Here is a 23,110-nt window from a genome sequence, read left to right as displayed (position 1 = left end):
TAAATTACGCCAGAAATTCATCTTTTCACAGCTCTGGAGTCTGGAAGTCTAAGATCAAGGTGTTGGCAGGTTTGATTTCTCCTGAGATCTCTCTCTGGCTTGCAGCCTGCTGCCTTCTCACTGTGTCCTCACATGGTCTTTTCTCTGTGCCCATGCATCCCTAGTTTGTCTCTCTGTCTTTGCTTATAAAGGATACCAGTCATAATGGATTAGGGCCCCACCCATATGACCTCATTTAATCCCATCTGTCTCAGACCCTGTTTCTAAATACAGTCACATTAAGGGAATAGAGTTGAATCTATAACAGAGTATATATATAATATACACATAACATATATGTACCATTGTACTAGTATTATATACTTATATAACATTGAATTTTAAAAGATAAGTATGTTTTTAATGAAAAAAAAATGTATTCTAGTTATATTACTGTTTTTATATCATAATGTGGCTCTCAAAGCTTATTCAAGAAATAAAAATGTCTCTATCATTTTCTTGTTTACATCTTTACCTCTATTTAATAATATTTCGCAAGAATCCTTTAAAACTTATTCATTCATTTCTGATCAATAAAAAACAATCAGGCTGACATGGACTACAGTATACTGTAATTCCAGTGCAAGCAGGTAAGTGAGGGCACCACTCTTCTCCTAGGATATCTCCTAATGTGTTGCATGCTCCAAGTTGAGGGTGTTTCTTCCATTTTATACATGAAATATTTTAAAAATGAATTTCTTTCTGGATTTAACTGGATTTCTTTCTGTTTTATGGATAAAGATGAATATATATATATATATATATAGAGAGAGAGAGAGAGAGAGAGAGAGAGTGTAATAGTATCTGCTTGCACTTTGGTAGGTCATTTTGATGTTTCCCTGTTGTGACCACTAGCCTAAACACAAAATAAAATGGGTATTAATTCATCATAATTGGGTAGTGGGTTCATGGGTGTTCATTTGTTTTCCTTTGTGTCTTATGTGTGTTACATATATTCTGTTTTAAGGTTTTAAAATATTTTAAATTACTCATAATTTTGCTTGAAAATTATGTTTCAATAATAGTCTATCATTTATTATTGCATAAGAATAATCTAATAAGGTTTTTCAATCTATAATGTTGGATCTTCCAGAATATTTTCTTGATTATTTCTCTAATTATACTGTATTTTACATTTGTTGAGATTTTTCTGTAGTTATATCAATTAGCTATGAATTAGGTATCTTTATTTTTTATATATCTATCCCTTATGTGGCTTTAATGCCTTTTACTAAAATGTTCTGGACATTTTTTTCCAAGTTTGTCCTTATCAGTTACTTGATTTCTATAGTATTGTGTGTGACTTCCAGAGTTGGTTTTAATTATTTTATTTTACTTCGTTTATTTTTTACTTTTTGTTGTGGAAAATTTCAAACATAACAAAGGTAAAGAAAAAATAGTACAGTGAACCATATAAACTCATCATTCATGCTTAACAATTATCATCTCTTGGCCAATTTTGTTTCATCTATTCCTATCCATTCTCCACTACCCGGCTTCTGTTTATTTTAAATCAAATTTTAGACATATCTTTTCATAAATATTTAGTATCTGTCTCTAAAAAATACAGACTTTAAAAAAATATAACCATATTGTCATACTTAAAGATGATAGTTACCTAGTCATCTCTAATGAGTAGAGTGTACTCCTGGATTGCCTACAAACATCTGTAGTTCTCTTGCCAGAAATTGTTATTGAAAAACAATTCTCAGCATACATGCCTCTCCATAGTTTATTTCACCTCTGATTTCATGATCCTAAGAATAAAGTGTTATATCATGGCTATTTCCATTTCCAGTCGGACTGTGTAGGTAGGAATTACAGTCCTAGCATAGATTTAGAAAAACATTTGATTGAGAAGAGAGAAAAAAATAGCTCTAACTGATCTTGAAAACAACTTCTGTTTGTAGCTGAGTTAGTCCATCGAAGCCCTGGCTCTAAAGTTCAGGAGAAAAAGCAGAGATTTGATAGCTATGAAGTTCTTACTGTGGGGCATCTGGATGGTTCAGTGGGTTAAGCAGTTAAGCGTCTGCCTTTAGCTCAGGTCATGATCTCAGGGCATAGGGCTTCCTGCTTTGTGGAGAGTCTTCTTCTCCCTCTCCTTCTGCCCCTCCACCCTCTTATGCTCTCTCATACTCTCTCTCTCTCAAATAAATAAAATCCTTTAAAAAAAAGTTCTTACTGTGATTTTTATCTCTCCATGGACTCACCAGTTTACTTTAAGGTGTCATTTGAATGGTGATTACTAGAAATTCTATTTATCTGGCTACTGATCAGTATTTGTGTACTTGATCTTAACCAGAAGTCCAAGAAGTGTTTGATAAATGTCTGATGTTCTTTTGTGTTTTCCTAGATAACAGAGGCAAACAAATTGGGCATCACTGGCTTTCTCTTCTTATAACCCAGATGTCCTGTAATGCATTTCTTAAAAGACCTCGTTCATACTTGAGAAACATTCATTTATTAATTTCCCTACTTTCTTTAAACTCCATTGTCTTTTCATTTTAAGAGAAAAAAATTACTTGCACAGGTCTCACAGCCATTTCTAAAACTTATCCAACATGTATATATTGGATTTATTTATTATTTTTTAAAGATTTTATTTATTTATTCATGAGAGACACACACAGAGAGAGAGAAGCAGAGACACAGGCAGAGGGAGAAGCAAGCTCCATGCAGGGAGCCCAATGTGGGACTAGATCCCAAGTCTCCAGGATCACACCCTGGGCTGAAGGCGGCGCTAAACTGCTGAGCCACCCGGGCTGCCCTATATATTGGATTTAATTAGAGCCATTAAATAATAGATTTTTATTTAATAGATTTAACTAAGATTGTCCTATTTTCCATACATTAAAAGTTTCAGATAATTGGTACACAGTAAGATTACTCTTAACCAGTTCTGTACTGGGCATTATTAGTATGGTCTTTGATGTCTCAAAAGTACCTTATTTTATAAGGTTAAACATTATTAAGTCTTGTGAAAATATGAATAGTAGAACTTTCTGAAAATTGTGTTCTAGATAAGCACTGAGTTTCCAATAATGAATGTTTACCAAATTCAAGATTCTCTGTAAAAGGCTTTAATTTAAGACTAACTTATCGATATATTTAGCAATAATTAAAGCTTAGAAAGGGAATCAGAAGCAAGGAAAAACTTCTGCTGTAGTAAAAATGATCATTGGTAAATATTTTAGTCCATTTACTTCCTTTTTGAATATGTATGTCAACTTTGTTTAATATTTATACTAATCTACTATAATTAAAGGTGATAATATAATATGTTAAATATTAAGAACATGTAGAAGACACCAAGTCCTGTGTAGACCTCTCCACAATGAGTGCCTGTGACTTGGAGCATTTGAGTAGTAACCTAAAGAATATATATTTTCTCATATCTAGTTCAGCATTTTAAGAATTTAATTGATAAATTAAACAATTTCCCAATTAAAATATTTTAAGAGATACTGATATTTTGCTCATTAAAAACAAAAATTGGAGGAGCACCTTGGTGGCTCAGTGGTTGAGCATCTGCCTTTGGCTCAGGTCTTGATCCCAAGGTCCTGGGATCAAGTTCCTCATCAGGCTCCCTGCAGGGAGCCTGCTTCTGCTTCTGCTTCTGCCTATGTCTCTGCCTCTCTCTCTCTGTGTCTCTCATGAATAAATAAGTAAAATCTTAAAAAAAAAAAAAAAGTTTTGTTTTTAATGTCTTTTAAAAGTGAATTTTTCCTTGTGCTGTATCAGAATATAGTAGCCTAGTAATTTTTACTTGTTTGCTTTTTGTTTGGAATCTCTTTTCAGTTAAAGACTTTATAACCAGATTTACTGATAATGTTTGAGAAGTGTACTAATTATTTTGTCTTACCTAAGAATTTGAAAATACTCTATACATCTACTTTATGTTCCCAAAGCAGTTAAGAGAGGATGTGTTACCAAGAGAGAAACTGGTTCTGTAGGATTGGTAACTTATTTATGACCACCAAATCAGTCATTAGTAAATAGACTTAAGAACAGAACTTAAAGGAGTAATTTTTGCTTCTTTGTACTTTCATATTTTTTCAAAAATTTTGACATTGAACTTTTTTTCTTTTTTTTAAGTATTTAGAATGCAGGGAATGTAAAGAATGGTGCTTGGGTTTTAGTGTTATCCTCGTGTTTCTCTAACTGTATTGAACAGAAATATCAACCTTGCTAATACATCATATGTGTTTGTGTTTTAGCTTTCTATTGGAATTGCTGAATTTATTTAAATTTTTATGTTCTCTCACAGGTGTTGGATCCCGAACAAAACCATAACTTCACAGACCATTATCTAAATGTGGCCTTTGACCTTTCCCAAGTTCTTTTTATAGCTACTGCCAACACCACTGCGACTATTCCACCTGCCTTGTTGGACAGAATGGAGATCATTCAGGTCCCAGGTACCTGATTCATAAATAAAATCATTATTTGATATATTTTGCCTTTCTAAGCAAAACTCTTAAGTTCTGCAGTGGAGTTTGAATAAAAAATTGATTTGCCAGTATATGATCTTCAAAGTTCTAAGTCTGTTAAAAACCAGCTTTTATGTAAATTCAAAGTCTGGAACAACAAAACTTTGTTTTAGCCATGACATACAGGATTATGTATGTGTTCTGTAAGATACCAAGAATAAAGTTTGCATAACAATTTCAGACTTAATTTAGCATTAAGACATTCTTAGCATTAAAAAAAATGTTTTCCAGTGTCTTAGAAAATAAGACATTCTTCTTTGAAACCATTTTTAAACAAATATATAAAAATATTTTTTTTTTCAAAATGAGTATCTTCAAACCAAAAATAGATCTTTACATGGTCAATTTACCCTCTTGTCTATAAGATTTTAAACTTTTTACTATGTCTTCTTTTTAGTTATTTCTGTCAAGTAGTTCCCTATTTTTTTTTCCCTATTTTTTTTTAATCATGTTTTCTCCTTCACTGGAGTGTGTAAAATAAAGTCCTTTAGTTACTAACACTAAATAAACCTGTTTATGATTATTTTCCTTCTTTTAATTACTTAAAATTATTTTTCCCTAGAAGAGATGAAATGTAAGTGGGTATTTGTTATAATGAAAATAGGAAGAATCAATATATTTTTTGATTCTAAATATGAACTAAATAGGTATTTCATATTAACCTGAAATAAATTTCTACTATCAAGTGAATGATTATTGCATTTCTTAGTTATCTGTAAGCCTTTTAGTTTTTAATACTTATTTTAAAAATATGATAGAGTAAAAAATTGCTTTGTGCATATTTATAAGACTAAAACAGGGGCACTGGGGTGGCTGAGTCAGTTAAGTGTCTGCCTTCAGCTCAGCTCACAATCTCAGGGTCCTGGGATCAAGTTCTGCATTGGGCTCCCTGCTCAGTGGGAGTCTGCTTCTCTCTCTGCCCCTCCTCCCTACTTGTGCACTCTCTCTCTCTCTCTTTCTCTCTCTCTCTCAAATAAATAAAATATTAAAAAAAAAAGACTAAAATAAATAAGAGATCTAATTGCCTGGAAATTCCCAATTAAGGCAGAGAATCTATAAAACACTGACACAGGACAGCCGCTACATGGGTGGACATATGATGCCAGTCTCTTCCTGTAGGTTTGGTTATCCTGTCTTCTACTTTTTTGGCATTTTTATTTCCTTACTCTACTTACAAGCTGTCTTATCAGTTCACCTTTTTTATTTTTGCTTGTTGAATGGAAAGGGGGCCTTTTGTTTAGGGAAAATTTTGTCCTATGGGATTTAAAGACAAAGTAAATCTATACTCATGAGGTTTTTAAATAAATAACATAAAGTCTTTTAACTATATAAATTATATGTATAATTCCAACATGTAGAGGGGAAAAAACTTCTAGGAGGACATCTTAGTTTCTGTTTTGTTACTTAAATTTATAGCCAGAGTTCTGCAAATAGCTCCCTTGCAGCTCTTGCCCTGGGATTCCACTTACTTGTTGTTTTAAGTTGTTGCGGTTAGGTATCAAATCATGCTAAAGAGAAGAGATGTATTATTTGCCTATTAAATAATAAAAACTCACATTTGAGTTAAGGAGAGAATTATCTTAGACATTTGATTAAGAGTTTTCCTCTTCTTTAAGAGAGATATTATTTAATCAAGAGACTTTCAAAGCTGTGCTTAGTAAATGCTTTTTTTGTTTGCGGACAAATTGGAAATTTTAACAATTTAATTGGAGATTAAATTTTTTATTCTGATTATAATCTTAGTTGAAGTAAAACTTAATAAATTCATTCTAAGTCCAAGATCCATTGAATCTGCATTTGATTCATTTTTTTTTTTTTAAAGTGGCACTATGGAAGCTGTGTGAATAATTACAAAATAAGATCACTTTTTTCCCTAGGGTATACACAAGAGGAGAAAATTGAGATTGCCCACAGGCACTTGATCCCAAAGCAACTGGAACAGCATGGACTGACTCCTCAGCAGATTCAGATCCCACAGGTTACTACTCTTGACATCATCACCAGGTTAGTCAACCGTCCTGAGGCCTCTCATTGTTTGAGTATAAAAAGAAAAAAGGGACAATTTTACTGGCAACTCACAGCAACCATTCCTTTCTCTCCACCAGAATCCCAGCAAGCATTTCCATAACTTGATCTTTTTTTAAATTTTTTTTAAAGATTTTATTTATTTATTTATTCATGAGAGACACAGAGAGAGAGGCAGAGACATAGGGAGAAGGGAGAAGCAGGCTCCATGCAGGGACCTGATGTGGGACTCCATCCCAGGACTCCAGGATCACACCCTGAGCTGAAGGCAGATGCTCAGCCACTGAGCCACCCAGGGGTCCCTCCATAACTTGATCTACACAGGGCTCAATATTATACAGAAATTCAGACAGAAAGAGCTTAGAGTGTCTTCATAGCTGAGGACTTTAGCTGAGCCAGAATTTTAGCTTTTTCACAAGAGCAGTGCACAGGATTCATTTGATAAATTGAGAACCAAAAACAAGGAAAATATTGAGACACCCTATATGCCCCAGGATCTTAAAAGTTAAATTCTCTTAAGTGCATTGCTACTTTCAAACACCTGTCTTAAGTTACTCAGATTTTCTTCTCTTTGAGAGATTTTAAATATCCTTAACAATTTTCATCTTCGGAATTAACACTGGAACAATAGAGGGTGCTTTCCTGAGTTAGCTACCAAGTCCTTAAGCCTGTAGCAAGCAGGATGTAAATTATCTGAGTAGAGTATTGCTTCGTCTGATTTATAGATTGCATGTTTGAATGGAAAATATACCCTGTTGAGAATTTATATCTGCAACAGCCTCTTACAGTTTTCCTGGCTCAGCGTTACAGATCCATTGCATCATCTGGCGAATTGTGTCAGGCTGCCAAATGCTCCTCATGCGGCCCTCTCACAGTAACTGCTGTTTTTCAGGAGAAGCAAAGTATCTCACCATTTTGATCTTTGACTTAGAGTTTGGCCAGTCAGACTGCTTTTTGATCTAAGCCAGCCTTCTTATGGAAGTCTATTTGGAAGTCTATTTAAATTTATACATAAAACAGTAAGACTAGATCTGACCTGGGAGTTCCTTTTCTTAACTTGTGATTCATTGCCTGGATAATGCCAGGAGAAATAAATTAGGTGATTTATATGCCGAAGTCTTCCAACAATAATATTATTCCAGATAACACCCCAATGCCTTTGGGTAACTTTCAACAAATCACTTAACCTTTTTGATAGCTTCCCCATCTGTAAAATATGAGTGAGAGGAAAAAAAATATCTGGATTGAAATAATACTGACTTTGAAAAGTAATCATTATATGTATTTCCCAGTTTTGCTTGAGGAACTATTTCTTTTTAATATATATGTTAGCTCAAAACATCAAATATTAAAAGCTTATGGACATTAGGAAATGTCTGTGAACAGTTTCAATATTTTTAAAAACAGTACAGGTATTTGCTACTCCAAGCAGTGTTGGCTATTTAGTAATTTACTGAGATTAGATTATAGTTTTTCATCTTTTGATGTGTTTTTCATCTTTTTGTGTGTCATAGTCCTGGATTCCTAATGTTCGGGGGGAGGGTGTTCTTAGATCTCATCTAGTTGTGTGTGTGTGTGTGTGTCCCCATAACTAGCCTGTTGAGTTCCTCCAGTGCTAGAGGGCTCACTGCGGTCTACAAATAGGTAAGTAAATAAATTGTTACAAAATAATCTTTATTTTCACCTCCCTGTAATTTTTCTAGTTCTGCCCTATAGGAGCATCTGGAATCTAAAGGTAAATCCCTCCCTTGTATAGCCCTTCTGGCATTAAAAAAAAAAGTCAGATCCACTTCCTATAAATGTTCTCTTTTTCAAGCTAAACATTTCTGTTCTCTTTACCATTCCTCGTTCCCCACTCTCAAGACTTTCACCTTTCTAATTAGTCATCTCTGAGTGCTGCCTGTGAAACCAGTGTCCCTTTTAAAATGAAACACCCAGAGTGGAACTCAGTATTTCACAAGTGGCCTGAGGAATTGATGGTGTAAGACCACCAGCTTTCCTATTTTGATTATGTTTTTTTATGACTGTATCTCATGACTCTTAGCTTTTTTAGGTTATTCTCTTGCCTGTTGTGCCTACAGATACCGAACATCTTCAGTTGTTTTTCATACAAATTTCTGCTGAGTTTGGTCTCATTCTGTACTTATAGGGCAGTGTTGAATTTTATTAAACCCAAATGTAGAAGTTTGCAATTACATATATTTTATTGGTTCCAGCTACCATTGCAGCAAATGGACTTCATTTTCATCTGGATTATCATTAGTTTTAGGTCCTCTGGAAATTGGCATATGTAGTATCTTCATGCTCATGTAGGAAACATCAGCCACTTTTTATTGAATACTGGTGATTCTTCCCTTTTTGATTTTAAAATACTAAAAAAGGGTTGTTGTGTCTAGTTTCTTTCAGTCAGCTGTTAATGTTGGTATCTACATTAGCTCCTGACTCATTATTGACCACTTTAAACAAACAAACAGTATTTCATTTATGTTGTTGTGGATGTTATTATTTCTGGAAGTTTCTCCCGAACTTCCTGGTACCATTTCTGCGCATTCATGTCATTCCCCTGTAAACTTCCTCAATCTCTGTTCTTTCATCTTTTGTCCAGACCCTTTAATCTGAGCTCATCAGCGAGTTGTCTAGGAAGCTACACTGGGTTTTTGCTTTTGTTTTTACATGTTAGTTTGTTTATTTTTAACATGCCTCTCTGTTTTCTTCCTTACTGAAATTATATGCAGTTGTGTAATAATGGACTTTATGCTGATTGCCTCCTATCCTTTGGATTGAAATGAGTTTTACTTTAGAGTGTTTTGCCAAGAGTTTTTGACTTTTCTCAGAACTTTTGAAATCTGATTCCCTAAAGTCTAGAATATGTGTCTGTCTAATCAAATCCAGTTTTTCAGGTACATCTATATTCTCTACCTGATGCTACCCATTCAAATCTATCCAAAGCTGGGTGACCAAATATGGTTGTGTTATATAATGGTTTGTGAAGAGGCTTATAGAATTTGAGTCTAACTTAAGTTTTTTTAAGAAAGCTCTGCTTAACCACATTTAGAATCTCCACAGATTCACTATGCTTGTATCAGCATATTTCCCTTCTTTAGAAGTCTCAAAGAAAATATACTGAATAGAGGTGACAAGCACAGTTCCTAGTGAAAACTAAATTTCTGTCTAAGATTAATTTGTGCTTTAGTTGGGAAAAAAGTTTTATTTTTCTGTTTCTTTCAGCTATATTTCAAGTGTAATAAATTCATCTAGAATTTTCTTAAATTGACAAATTTTGCATAAGAAAGCTCTTACATGTATCATCAAGGAGTAAATGATGTTTTACATGCTGCCAAATTTACTTTGGCAGTATAAATTGAAGAACCAAGGATTCATTTTTAAGTATAGGATAATAGTTGAAGATAAAAGTCCCTATAAAGGGGAAGGTTATAGCTGAAAATATATCTGAATATTTTAAAAAATAACAGTACCTTTAAGGAGGAATTTTTTAAATGCAAGGAAGTTACTACTTAAGAAAATATAATGAACTTTTAAATGTGTACTGTTTCATTAGTGTAAATGTTAATCATATTATTTCTGTCTATTTTTACAGGTGGTATTTAGCCAAAAATAAAATACTTTCCTTTGATGACAGGTATACCAGAGAGGCAGGGGTTCGCTCTCTGGACAGGAAGTTTGGGGCCATTTGCCGAGCTGTTGCTGTGAAGGTGGCAGAAGGACAACATAAAGAAGCCAAGTTGGACCGTTATGATGTGGCTGAGGGAGAAGGTCTGTGACCTTGATCTGGAGCTCTCAGGCTTGGTGGTAGGAGTCAATGGCAAAAAAAGTTAAATATGGAGGGATAGTGTTGGGTAGCCCTAGGAGCAGTGGCGCATATGACTCCACCAGTAAATACATCCAGTGAGTAAATAATAACTCGACATTGATGTATTTTATCAAGAGGATTTCTTTTATAAATAGTACAGAGTTTCAGCTAGAATAACACACAATATTAATGCTTTAATGATATTATAAATTTCTCCAGATTTATGATGGCATGCTTTATGTATGGGTTCTGGTGTTCTTTTTTCCTTCTGACCCAGACTGTTGTAAAATCTTTCAATATTTATAGCATAGAAAGTTATTGGACCAGTTAAAAAATCCAAGCTGTCTAAATACTGCAGGGGTAGATCTTTGTACTCTGGAAGAGCTTTATGTCATAATTTGTTTTTCTCACACATTTTCTTTGGTAGATATACAATTAAAATGTAATTTAGATTATTCTTTTTAAAGAAATAATCATGGAGGTGGTGATGATAGGGAAAGAAGGAGAATTTTAGGACTAGACAATCAAATGTGAACATTTCTGTTGGTACCCAGTTAGAATGTTGTGGGTCTCTCTGTCCCAGACTCATACGGGGTTTCCATTCATCATACTGTGCTGCTACATAGCTTGCCAAAACTTGCTTTAACAAACATGACTTTAGTAGGGAATTGAAATTTTCTATAGTAAAGAGATTTATTAGACTTTCTGTCATTTCCATAAGCTCTTTCTAGAATAGAGGTTGATGAATGTGGTGAACGGACCATAATTTGTGATATGCTTCGTGGAATAAATATAAACATCTTCCCTGTTTTTCCTTCTCTTGCTAAGCACAGTGCACTTTATACTTTATCAACAAAAGAATGGACTTTCATATAATCTCTTATATCCAGTATGATGCTTCACCCCTGCTCCCACTGTGCCAAGAACCTTCCTGGTTCATTTTCTCCGAAGAGTAAACTTCCCATCTTCTGTGCAACTGGAGAGGGGGAGTGTTCTTGCTATATGGAGTAGGGTTACGGATCTTAAGCTCTAATTGTTTCTTCCACAGACTTTAACATTTTTCTGTTTAGTATCCTTCCTCATTGATATTTTCAGGGATACCTCCAATTCCTGAGTCTTTATAGGATTTTATGAATAACTACCCTTAAGATATTAAGATTTCTCCTTTCCATAGCCTAAATGTTTGTTACTTACTCCCCACTCACTTTCTGTTTCATAAGGGTTTATGCTTTTTTAATTTCTTAATTGTCATTTTAGTAGGATTTGGAGAGGAAGTTTAAAGATAAACACATGTTCAGACTATCATTTTCAAAATCTGAATTTTTAAAAAGTGCCATAGGTAAGTGAGTCTATCAAGAATGGAATCACTGGCAAAGTTGAGTGACGGTGAAGAACTGAGGTATTTTTCTTCTTCTCTTTCTAAAATATAAGGCCTAGGTCCTCCTGAATTCCCCCCCCTTTTTTTTTAGTTTCCCCCTTTTTATTCTTAGAACACTCCCTTTGTGCTGTGGGCTGAAGCACCTGAGCTTACGTCTTTTTGTCCAAGGCAGACAATAAAATGAGGTTATCTAGTTCGCTTACTTTGAAAACTGCGTTTAGGATTGAGACGATATATTTGGAAATTTATACAAATACATTTAGAGGGATTGATGCCAAAGGAGACTTCCATAATTATGCAGTACTTAATGTTTATACGTATATCCATTAGCATATTTCTAATAATGTCTGTGATCATATTAGCTATTAAAAGATAACTCTGAAAAATTCGAGCACTCATTCAAACAGCTTACGAGCTATGTGGGAACATGCAGTTTTTCATGGCAACATTTATTTATTTACTTGTTTGTTGGTTTTAAGTTCTTATTTATTTAAGTAATTTCTGCACCCAACGTGGGGCTGGAACTCAGGACCCCAAGATCAAGAGTCACATGCTCTTCTGACTGAGCCAGACAGATGCCCCTGGTTATTTTTTCTTAATCCATGATTCACAGAACAAACTCTAAATAATAACATGATTAAGCAGATTTGAGTGGTTATGATATTACCTAGGTCATACAGATGAATAAATAATTAGGATAAATACAAAAAAATTAGGATAAATACTTGTTTCTTGATGGTGATTTTGGTTGTGATTGTCATTAGAGGCCTGTGGAGTCTAAGCTAGTTCTAATATTGTTAAGATGCCCTTGAGTTTACTGTGAATGAGTCTCCTCCAGATTTTGGTAAGATAATTATAAGGTATCTTGAAATTGATGTTTATCAACTCAGCTAATCCAAAAGGAAAATTCCTACAAAAGGGTCTGTGACAGGTTTTATGCAAAGTTCAAATAGAGCTAGCTTCATAACAAAGTTTCTCATTACAAAATGAATTATTTAAAATTAGAGTATAAAATAGAACAGTTATTGTAGAAATTTCAAGGAATGTAGTGAGGGAGTTATTTTTAATGTTAAAAATATTGCTGGACTTGGAATTACTGCCAGGAAGAAAAGTAATTTCAGGCCACAAGCTTCAAAACAGGCAGAACCCTCCAGTGTATCGAACGCTGTCTCTGGAGTAGGCCCAGAAACGCTGGTCTGTGAACAGTTGTCTTTGTATTTGTGGGGTCTGAACTGGCAGTTAAACAGAACAAATAATAATGGAGTTTAAAAGCCTGTTGAGATTTATAGTTGATCCACGTTAGAGGAGGAATATTTACGGTTTTGGTCACTTACCCATAAAATACGGGAATTACTTCATAAAAGCAGTGCTGCCTATGTTTTCTGCATGTTACTAGTGTATTCTGAATTGCACTTTTCCTTTCTGGGATATTAGTTGCGTTGGGAGATTTAAAAAATATATATATGTGGCCAAAGTTTTAGTCTCCTTTTTCCCTGCCTTTCAGCTATAGGTAAAAATGTCTGATTTATTCAATTTTGCATCCTTGGATGTTTCTCTGCAAAGAATCGGGCAAATGTCCATTTTTTTCAAGTACATAATGTATCATATCTGTCCAGTTAACATCTAGTAAGATATTCCCCTCAAAAATTATCTTAGGAAAGGACTTACATTATAATCAGTCCTTATAGTTTTTCAGAATAAGAAGCATTCTCTATTTTTAAAAAATACAATATTTATTAGAGAAGCTACATTAAACTTAATCTCAAGCTGTTTCTTATTTCATAGAAAAGATGAAAAAGTTAGCTAGAAAAAAAAGAATTAACACGGATTTAATGATTGTTCATGAGGTATGTAAGATGCCATTATACATTAGCTTTTAAGATGTGACTTAAACCAATACTGTAACTGTTTAGGTTATGGAGATCACAGATAAATAGTTAGAGGGAAAATGAATTAAACTAGCTAACATGTGAGAAGTGAATTGGGTACTTGGGGTCTGGGATGAAATTTCTGGTGGTGACATCATACAGTTTCAAGAATGACCATGTCATAGACAGTCTGGATAGCTAGTTTAATATAAGTCCTCCAGCTTGTTCTTCAGGATTGCCTTTGCTACTGTAGGTCCTTCAAATATCCATATAAATTTTAGAATCAGCTTGTCAATTTCCACCAATAAATAAGTAAATAAATAAAATCTCCCGACACTTTGACTCATTGCATTGAATCTGTAAATCATTTTGGGGAGAATTGGCAGTTTGATATTATCATATCTCCTAATTTATGACCAGAGTCATTTATTTAAGTCTTAACAATTATTTTAAGTGTTTTAATGGTTTTCAATGATGAGCTTTTAAATATTTATTCTTTAGATATATTCCTAGTTATTTGATCTTTATGTATGTATGTTATTGTAAATGATGTTTTTAATTTTTAATTTTCTGATTTTTGTTGCTACGATACGGGAAAACTGTATCGACCCATATCCAGCAAACTTGCCAAATTGACTTGTTAATTTTATCTATAGATATTTCTGGATTTACTGTGTATTTCATCAGTCATCACAAATGCAAATAATGTTAGTTTCTACTTCTTCCTTTGCAGTCATTATACCTTTTATTCCATGTCTTCCCTAATTCTCTAGCTGGGACCTCCAGGAAGATGTTGAATAGAAATAGTGATTTAAAACCAATGTAGGCAGAAAAAAAAAAACCTATGAAGAAATTACCAGCCTATGTAGCCTTTGTTTTGTACCCTTGGACCCCCACTCCTCACCTAATTGACAATGATAAAATCTCATTTGTACAGGATTCTCCGATTCAGTATCCCTTCACAACATTCCTCAATAGACTCTATGCTTTGCCTGTTTGATTCTGCTAACAGACACATATTTATAAACTTGGCTATCTGTCTCCTAGTCCCTAGGAAAATAGAAGCTGTAAGTCAGAAAAAAAGCTGAGTAGTTGGATGGTTTGAGTCATAGGCAATAGGATTTGATGTCAATGAAAACATGCCTATCCTCTCATGATAGATTCTCTTGGGGCCCCTGCTGACCATAAAACGCTGGCTAGACCACAGATCTAACTGTGGCAATTTCTGTAGTTCGGTCTGTATCTCAGTTTGGGTTGCATTTTGACACATATTGTTTGTCTGATACGTTTGCCTTGTATACGGCAGTAAAATCAACCCAGTATTAAGTGGAAGAAGGTAGATGTAGTATGCTTAATTTTTTTGGTATGTCCCTTTAAGACAACTTTACAGTTAACAATGCGTCAAGATAAAATATTTGAATTTTATAGCACCAGTTCTCCTCATTCATTAACTTTAATTCTCCCAGTGGACCACACTACTGACCAGGAGAGGAAAGGTATCCTGCCACTGCCACTAAGTCTGCTTAGTACTCCCAGAGTTGGGGGGAGAGGGGGTGGGGTGGGCGGTGTCAGATACCCCGGGAAGAACCCTGGCTAAGAGGTTTGAATACCTGCTCCTTGCTTGTTGTGCTTTCTTCACTTTACATCCCACTCATTTCCTAGGACAGCTCTTCTTTTAGCCTTTCTCTGATCCACTTCCAGGAGGAATCCTCTTCTGTCAGGCCACCTTCAGTGTTCTTTATTGTAGCTTCCTGCCATTGGCTTCTTAGGCAGCAAGTGTCCTTTATGATAGTTATTTTAAGCAGGGCTCCTTTGTAATCAAAACAGGAACCTGTTCCTGCAGGAGAATCAAGTGTTTTAATCCTTTCAATTTTGTTTTGTTTTTTATCAGTTTTCTATAAATCTGAGTTGTACCCGTTCTCTCATCTACTGCCATGAATGCATTTCTTGTACTAATGGAGAATACTGTATATAATGTTATTAGGAAGGGACCTCAGAGCTTTATGTAACTTTCTGCTAAATTCTTCACTCTTTGACTTCTTGGAGCAATCTTCTACTTGTTGCAGGAACTCTCTCTGTCTTTTGGATTTTACATTAGTTACCTAAGGTTGTATAACAACAAATTACCCCAAAATTTAGTAGATTAACACATTTAACAAACATTTATCATCTCATAATATCTGTGGGTCAGAAATTGAGGGGCAGCTTAAGTTTACCTGGGAGTTCTGGCTCAAGACCTCTCATGAGGTTATAATCAAGCTGCCCATCAACTGAAAGCTCAACTCAGAGATCTTCCAAGGTCACCTATGTGGTGGTTAGCAGACTTCAGCTCCTTGTTGACTATTGACTGGGTCTTCATTCTCTTACCACATAGGCCCACAATATGGCCACTGGCTTTCCCTTCCACCAGTGAGAATGATACATGAAAAGGGAAAAACAGAGTCTAAAACAGAAGTAAGTAAATAAATAAATAAATAAATAAATAAATAAATAAATAACAGAAGCTACAATCTGTTATAATCATCACTTCTCCCACATTCTGTTGGTCACATAGACCAACCCTGGTATGATAAGAGATGGCACTACAAGGGCATATGATTCTAGGAGGTGGGGATAATTGGGGGTCATATCGAAGATGGCTCTCACAGATTCTTTTTTTTTTTCACTTATTTTAAAGAAGGCTTTTATACATCTCATTCCATTAATACCACCCCCATTTCCAAGAGTTGAAATAGTTTAGAGTTCTAGAGAGAACCTGTGGTTTGGTTGTTAATAGAGACTGGAAATTTCTCTGCTGCAGGAACAGTTAAGAGTAGCTACATTACTTTATTGGGTGGGCCTTCAGGGGAGAAAAGCTTAATAAGACCCACAAGCAAATGAATAGTTCTTGAGCAACCACTGAAACAACCTTTATTTGTCAGCTTTTAATGTGGATTTTGTCGATGTTCTTGTTTGTTTTCTTTGGGGACATAAAAACTTTGTTAACTGTTTTTAGTGAGGCAAGGATAATGGAGTAGTTTCCTATTACTTGGTTCCAGCTACATGTAAACATCCTCAAGTGCCTGAACCTGAACCTCATATCTTCCTTTCTGGCTAGTGTTAGAACAAAAAAGAGAGAGTAATTTAAATGTGTGCCCCTGAACCCCAAAACCACACACCAGATGTTTGGGTATTTATTTTAGATTGTTACAGTAGCAAAAAGTCAGATTTTTAGTTTCTGAAGAGATGCCTGTGTCTGATGGTTTGAGGTCTTTGAACACAATAAGACAAGTCCCAGTTTTAGTATTCATGGAAGCTGGATTTAAATTGGCCTGTATATTCCTAATTGTTAAGCAGCATAACTTGGAAAATTTCTGCTTATTCTTATAGAATTTACCAATCTAAAAGGCTGTAGCAATTCAACAGTCATCACAATCTAAGACACTGTCAGAAGGCTTTTTCTAAGCCAACACTGAAGTTCATGCTGTTGAGTATATGTGCATCATACTTGAGCTGATTTCTTATCTTAGAAGTTTTAATTCAGTTTTGCATTTTCAGTATTTAAAGTCTTGCTTCCCCTGTTCATGTTTATCTTTCCTTTGATTGTATTAGTAGCTCAGGACAAATACAATTTTCTAAAAGGAACTCGGGTTAACTTTTGAAGAATATGGACTGAGCAGAGAGTTTTAGACCCAAGGCGCCTGGCTTGCTGGTAGCTAAAGCTGTGGAGTTTGTAGGGTTCTGTTACAGCTAATTGGATTTTACAAACCAAGATTACAAAAAAAAAAATTTTTTTTTTAAGTTAAACCTAGAGAATAAGGCTTTCTGTGGCAAATACTTTGCATTTAGAGGCCTATTAGGCAGCAAGTAGTGCTTTAATACTGAAATGAAAATATCATGTTGGTATATACTGCCAATATCTTGAAGACATACTAAATATTCTTTTCTGACTAATTTACTTATTGTTCCCTCATCAATATTAGCCTGGTTTAAGAAAGATTTGTTTGCCTACTTTGCCTACATAGACTGGAAGGAAATGGCAATGAAGGAAAAACCCTACTTACAGGATGATAGGAACCAAACATTTGTTATTTAAACTCTATTTTGGGACAGGAAAGTCAAATATTGTCAAGGAATTAAAAAGCCATTGTTTCATTTAATGAATCATATAGGAAGATGTCATGACCTTTGAGTGCTATTGTCATATATGATCAAAACAAGCCTTTGAAGTTACAAGATATTAAAACAGTACTTATTTTTAATATTACAAATAGTCTCTGCATTTTCACTGATAATCCAAAAAGTTTCCCAAGACTATTTTATAAATCTCTAATACAGGAAATGAGATTTATTAATGCTCAAAACCTGCTTGGAGACAGTGGTCCATGCTCCTTTTTCTGGTACAAAGACCTTATGTCACAGACTCTTGTATAATTTTAACTCATTCAGTCAGTGAGTCAGCTAGCATTTATGCAAGGTTCTAGATTAGATCCTAGGAAGCAAATGAAAGAAAACTCCTCTAACAAATATATGGAGTCCATTGGGGGAGATCAATATGTTATAAATAAAAAATTATTAGATGTGAGATGTTTCAAGTGTGCTGGTGTTTAAAGTGCTGTGAGTCACTGAATTGATCACTGAAAGCTTCATTTTACTTATTACAGATATTTTAGCTCTTAAAATTGCTTTTAGTAAGTTGAGACAAAATGGTCATTTGCTTACATCTCAGAATTAATTAGAATACATAAATATATGGAAAAATGTTTCCTGATACTCTATTTTAATATTCTTTATTTTCATGAATATGTAACTACTACTAAAATTGAGAAATGTTTTACAATCATAATTTCCATCTATATCTCAATAGTTACTATGTAGAAATGTTTAGTAGGTGAATTTGAAAGAAAAGTATTTGGTAATGTTAAGGTTTGTTCTCAAAATAATGAATTAAATATTGGCAGAAGGCACTTAAAAGATTTTATTGCGAGCATGAGGGGTTTTCTGGGCATTTGAACCACAGATTTCTCCATTAGAGCTAGTTCCTTTAAAAAAAAGGGGGGGGTGCAGATTGAAAATATGCAGGCACAAATGCCTTGGCAGCTCTGGTCAGTAACTTGAATCTCAGTTGCACTTAGCACACTTCCTTTGGCTGGGAGCATGGTTTTCTGGAAAAGATTAACCTGAAAATGACAGCACAAATTATACAGTTGGAAATATTCAGGTTTTTCTGATTTGTTTTTAAGATACTTTGTTTTCCTCTTTCTGCCTTCCCAAGAGAAAGCTCTCAGAAGCATTGTATCCATGGTCAGTTTAGCCCCAAGGCACATGCTTGTGCTATCTTATAAGAAATGATAAAGCCGTTTATAATCTCAGTATCTCACCTCACTTTTTAAAGTAGACTCAGTTAAAAAAAAAAAAAAAAACTTAGTTGTTTTTATAACTGCAATCATAAAAATCTTCCTCGTTATGCCTAAATGAAGTCTGGATCCATGTGTACGTGCCCTCACTAAAGAGATGAGATGTAAATCCTATCCCCCTTTATTCGTTCATGGATGACCCCTCTGCCAACTAGCTGTTAAAATACCTAGTAACCCACTTCCTACACGCATATACACAAATAATAGTTCAACTGAATCAGGAGCCCAGTGTAATTGGATTTACCAATTAAAAAGAACAATTTTTAATCATTCAATATCGATATTATTATATAATTCATTTTCACTAATTAAAAATGTTTACGAATTCCACATGTTAAGGACAGTAATCTTTTGACAAATCAAAGTAATTATTGTTTTGATCATTTGTCCAGAGATGGTACAAAGTTTTATTTCAGCAGGCATAACTGAATAGCTGTGTTATATAGGGCACTGCAATGAGTTGGTATGGCAAGATTAGACCTCATCTAGTCTGATTCTCATTCTACCAGATATAGAACTTAGGTCTCAGTTTCTTACTCAAGATTTTGTTCCATAAATGTTGGTTGAGTTATGGTCTGGGTGCTGTTTGCTCCTTCAGCCTAAAAGGTGTTCCAGAATAGTGGGAATTATGATTAGAAAGTAATTCGGCATATATTGTGGGATTTTGAATACAATTCTCAGAAGTTAGGTATTTGCTAAATTTGTGATGCAGACCAGGAAAGATGCATAAGTGTGGAAGTGATGTAAAGATTCATTTACAAGTAGTGAAGAAAATGGATACAGGCATACCTTGGAGATACTGAGGGTTCAGATCCAAACCACTGCAGTAAAGGGAATTAAATGAATGCTGTGGTTTCCCAGTACCTATAAAAGTTAAACTTACACTGTCCTGTAGTCTGTTAAGTGTACAATGGCATCATGTCTAAAAAAATAATGTATATACCTTAATTTAAAAATATTTTATTGCTAAAAATGTTAATTGCTGTCTGAGCTTTCAGCACATCACAATCTTCTTACTGGTGGAAGATTTTGCCTTGATGTTGATGACTGCTGACTTATTAGGGTGGTGGTTGCTGAAAGTCTAGCTGAATGTTGAAGGCACATTCTTAAAATAAGACAGCAGTGAAGTTTGCCACACCGGTTGTTCCTTTCAGAAATGATTTCTCTAGTAGAATGAAATGCTGTTTGGTAGCATTTATCCACAGTAGAACATCTTTCAAAATTGGAGCCTGTCCTTTCAAACCCTGCTGCTCCTTTATCAACTAAGTTCATATAATATTCTGAATTTTTGGTTGTCATTTCAAGAGTCTTTACAACGTCTTCACCAGGAGTAGATTTCATACGAAAAAGCCACGTTCTTTGCTCTTCTCTAAGAAGCAAGTCCTCATCCATTAAAATTTTGTCATGAGATTGCAGCAATTCAGCCCCATCTCCAGGCTCCACTTCTGATTCCAGTTCTCTTGCTGTTTCACCACATCTGCAGATACTTCCTCCACTGAAGTCTTAAACCCCTCAAAGTCCTCCGTGTGGGTTGGGATCAACTTCTAATTCCTGTTTATGTTGATATTTGACCTCTTCCCATGAATCACAAACATTCTTAATGGTGTCTATACTGGTGAATCCTTTCCAGAAGATTTTTAATTTACTTCACTCAGACCCAACAGAGGAGTCACTATCTATAGCAGCTATAGTCTAACAAAAATGTGTTTCTTACATAAGAATCCAAAGTCAAAATTATTCCTTGATCCATGGACTGCAGAATGGATGTTTTGTCAGCAGGCATGAAAACAACATTAATCTTGTACATTTTCATCAGAGATTTTGGATGACCAGGTATATTGTCAATGAGCAGATTTTGGAGAGGAATCTATTTTCTAAATAGTGAGGCCATCTTAACAGACAGCTTAAAATATTCAGTAAACCATGTTGTAAACAGATGTGCTGTCATCTAGGCTTTGTGGTTCCATTTGTAGAGCACTGTGTAGAGTAGATTTAGCATAATTCCTAAGGGCTCTAGGATTTTTGGAATGGTGACTGAGCATTGACTTCAACTTAAAAGTCACCAACTGCATCAGCCCCTAAAAAGAGAGTCATCTGTCTTTTGAAGCTCTGAAGGCATGGATTTTTCCTCTCTAGCTGTGAAAATCCTACGTGGCATCTTCTTCAAGTAGAAGGCTGTTTTGTCTACTTGAAAATCTGTTGTTTACTGTAGCCACTTTCATTTAATCATCTTAACCAGATCTTCTGGATAACTTGCTACAGCTTCTCCATCAGCACTTGCTGTTTCACTTTGCACTGTTATGGAGAAGGCTTCTTTTTTTTTAAAGCTCATGAACCAAGCTTTGCTGGCTTCAGATGTTTCTTCTGCGGCTTCCTCACCACTGTCAGCCTTCACAGAATTGAACAGGGTTGGGACCTTGCTCTGGATTGGCCTTTGGCGTAAGGAATGTGTGCCTGATTTGATCTTCTCTTCAGACCACTAAAACTTTCTGCATATCAGCTTTAACTTTCTTATCATTCATGTGTTTACTGGACTAGCACTTTAAATTTCCGTCAGGAACTGTTTCTTGGCATTTATAACCTGGCTAACTGTTTGGCCATGAGGCCCAGCTTTCAGCCTGTGATGGCTTTAGACATGCCTTCTTCACTGGGCCTAATCATTTTTACCTTCTGACTTGAAGTGAGAGATATGTGACTCTTCCTTTCACTTGAACACTTAGAGGCCATTGTACGGTTAATGACTAATCTAATTGCAATATTGCTGAGTCTCAGGGAATAGGGAGGCACAAGGAGCTGGAGAGAGACAGGAATGGCCAGTCGGCGAAGCATTCAGAACACGCAAAACATTTCTCAGTTAAATTCACTGTGTTATATGGGCCTGGTTGATGGGGCCCCAAAACAATTACAATAGTAACATCAAAAATCATAGATCACAGACCACCATATAACAACAATGAAGTTTGTAATACTGTGAGAATTATCAGAATGTGGCACAGAGACACAATGAGCAAATGCAATTGGAAAATGGTGCCAACAGACTTGCTCTAGGCAGGGTTTACAGGGTTCACAGCCAGTAAATGTCATTGTCAAGATTCTAAAGTAGGCAGACTGATGAAGTCTAAACTTAATGTCTGCACTGTGCTTTCATTATTCCAGTATATCCTATGTCTGTTATCCCTGTAACAGCTATTTGAAGTGTAGATACTATTTCTCTCATTTCAGATGAGGAAGTGGAAGCTTAAGAAAATAAAGGAAAGGAACAATCTTAAAAGGAAATTAAGAAAGCAGTTTCATTCACAATAGCAAATGCAAATCAAAACTGCAGTGAGCTATCACTTCACATACTTCAGAATGGCTAAAATCAAAAGCATAAGAAACAACAAGTGTTGGTTAGGATATAGAGAAAAAGGAACCACTTGTGCACTATTGGTGGGAATGCAGACTGGGGCAGTCACTGTGGAACACAGTATGAAGGTTTCTCAAAAAATTAAAAATAGAACTACTCTATAATCTAGTAATAGCACTACTGGGTACCTATCCCAAAAATACAAAAACACAAATTCAGAGGGACACATGTACCTCGATGTGCATTGCAGCACCATTTACAATAGCCAAACTGTGGAAGCAGCCTAAGTGTCCATCAGCTGGTGATTGGGTAAAGAAGGTGATTGGATAAAAGATCAACTGATGATTAGATACAGAAAATTATATATAAATAATGGAGTATTATTCAGCCATAAAAATAATGAAATCTTAAATTTACAACAACATGGATGGGGATAGAGAGTATAATGCTAGGCAAAATAAATCAAAGAAGACAAATACCCATGTGATTTCACTCCTATGTGGAATTTAAGAAACAAAGCAAGCAAAGGGAAAAAAAACAGAAGAGAGACAAACCAAGAAACAGACTCTTAACTGTAGAGAATAAACTTATGGTTACCAAAGAGGAGGAGGGTGTGGGTGAATAGGTATTAAAGATTATAGCTATCATGATGAGAAAAAAATAAAATGAAAAAGCAATTCCATTTACAATAGCATCTAAAAGAATTAAATACTTAAGAATAAATCTCCTGAAGGCAGTGAAAAACTTGTATGTTAAA

General features: G+C 34.9%; 1 protein-coding gene and 1 long non-coding RNA gene across 6 annotated transcripts in view; one reads left to right on the top strand and one right to left on the bottom strand.

Moving 5' to 3' along the window:
- LONP2 (lon peptidase 2, peroxisomal) overlaps window positions 1–23,110 on the top strand; it is a 94,057-nt gene that overhangs the window by 48,127 nt on the left and 22,820 nt on the right. For all 3 annotated transcript variants that reach the window (XM_072827136.1, XM_072827137.1, XM_072827138.1), the window contains exons 9-11: window positions 4,307–4,457; window positions 6,407–6,533; window positions 10,195–10,328. In XM_072827136.1, coding sequence (XP_072683237.1) covers window positions 4,307–4,457; window positions 6,407–6,533; window positions 10,195–10,328 — 412 coding nt within the window. The remainder of the gene's footprint in view (window positions 1–4,306; window positions 4,458–6,406; window positions 6,534–10,194; window positions 10,329–23,110) is intronic.
- Window positions 1–23,110, bottom strand: part of LOC140633948 (uncharacterized) — a 56,120-nt gene that overhangs the window by 25,138 nt on the left and 7,872 nt on the right. For 2 of the 3 annotated variants that reach the window (XR_012031539.1, XR_012031541.1), the window contains exon 2: window positions 15,222–15,448. This is a non-coding gene — a long non-coding RNA (uncharacterized lncRNA). Of the gene's footprint in view, window positions 1–15,221; window positions 15,449–15,827; window positions 16,055–23,110 lie in introns of all 3 variants that reach the window. The other variant, XR_012031540.1, reaches the window with a different exon arrangement.

This window comes from Canis lupus, chromosome 5 (assembly GCF_048164855.1).
Source record: "Canis lupus baileyi chromosome 5, mCanLup2.hap1, whole genome shotgun sequence".
NCBI classification, from domain to species: Eukaryota; Metazoa; Chordata; class Mammalia; order Carnivora; family Canidae; genus Canis; species Canis lupus.
This window is presented reverse-complemented; position numbering and strand designations above follow the sequence as displayed.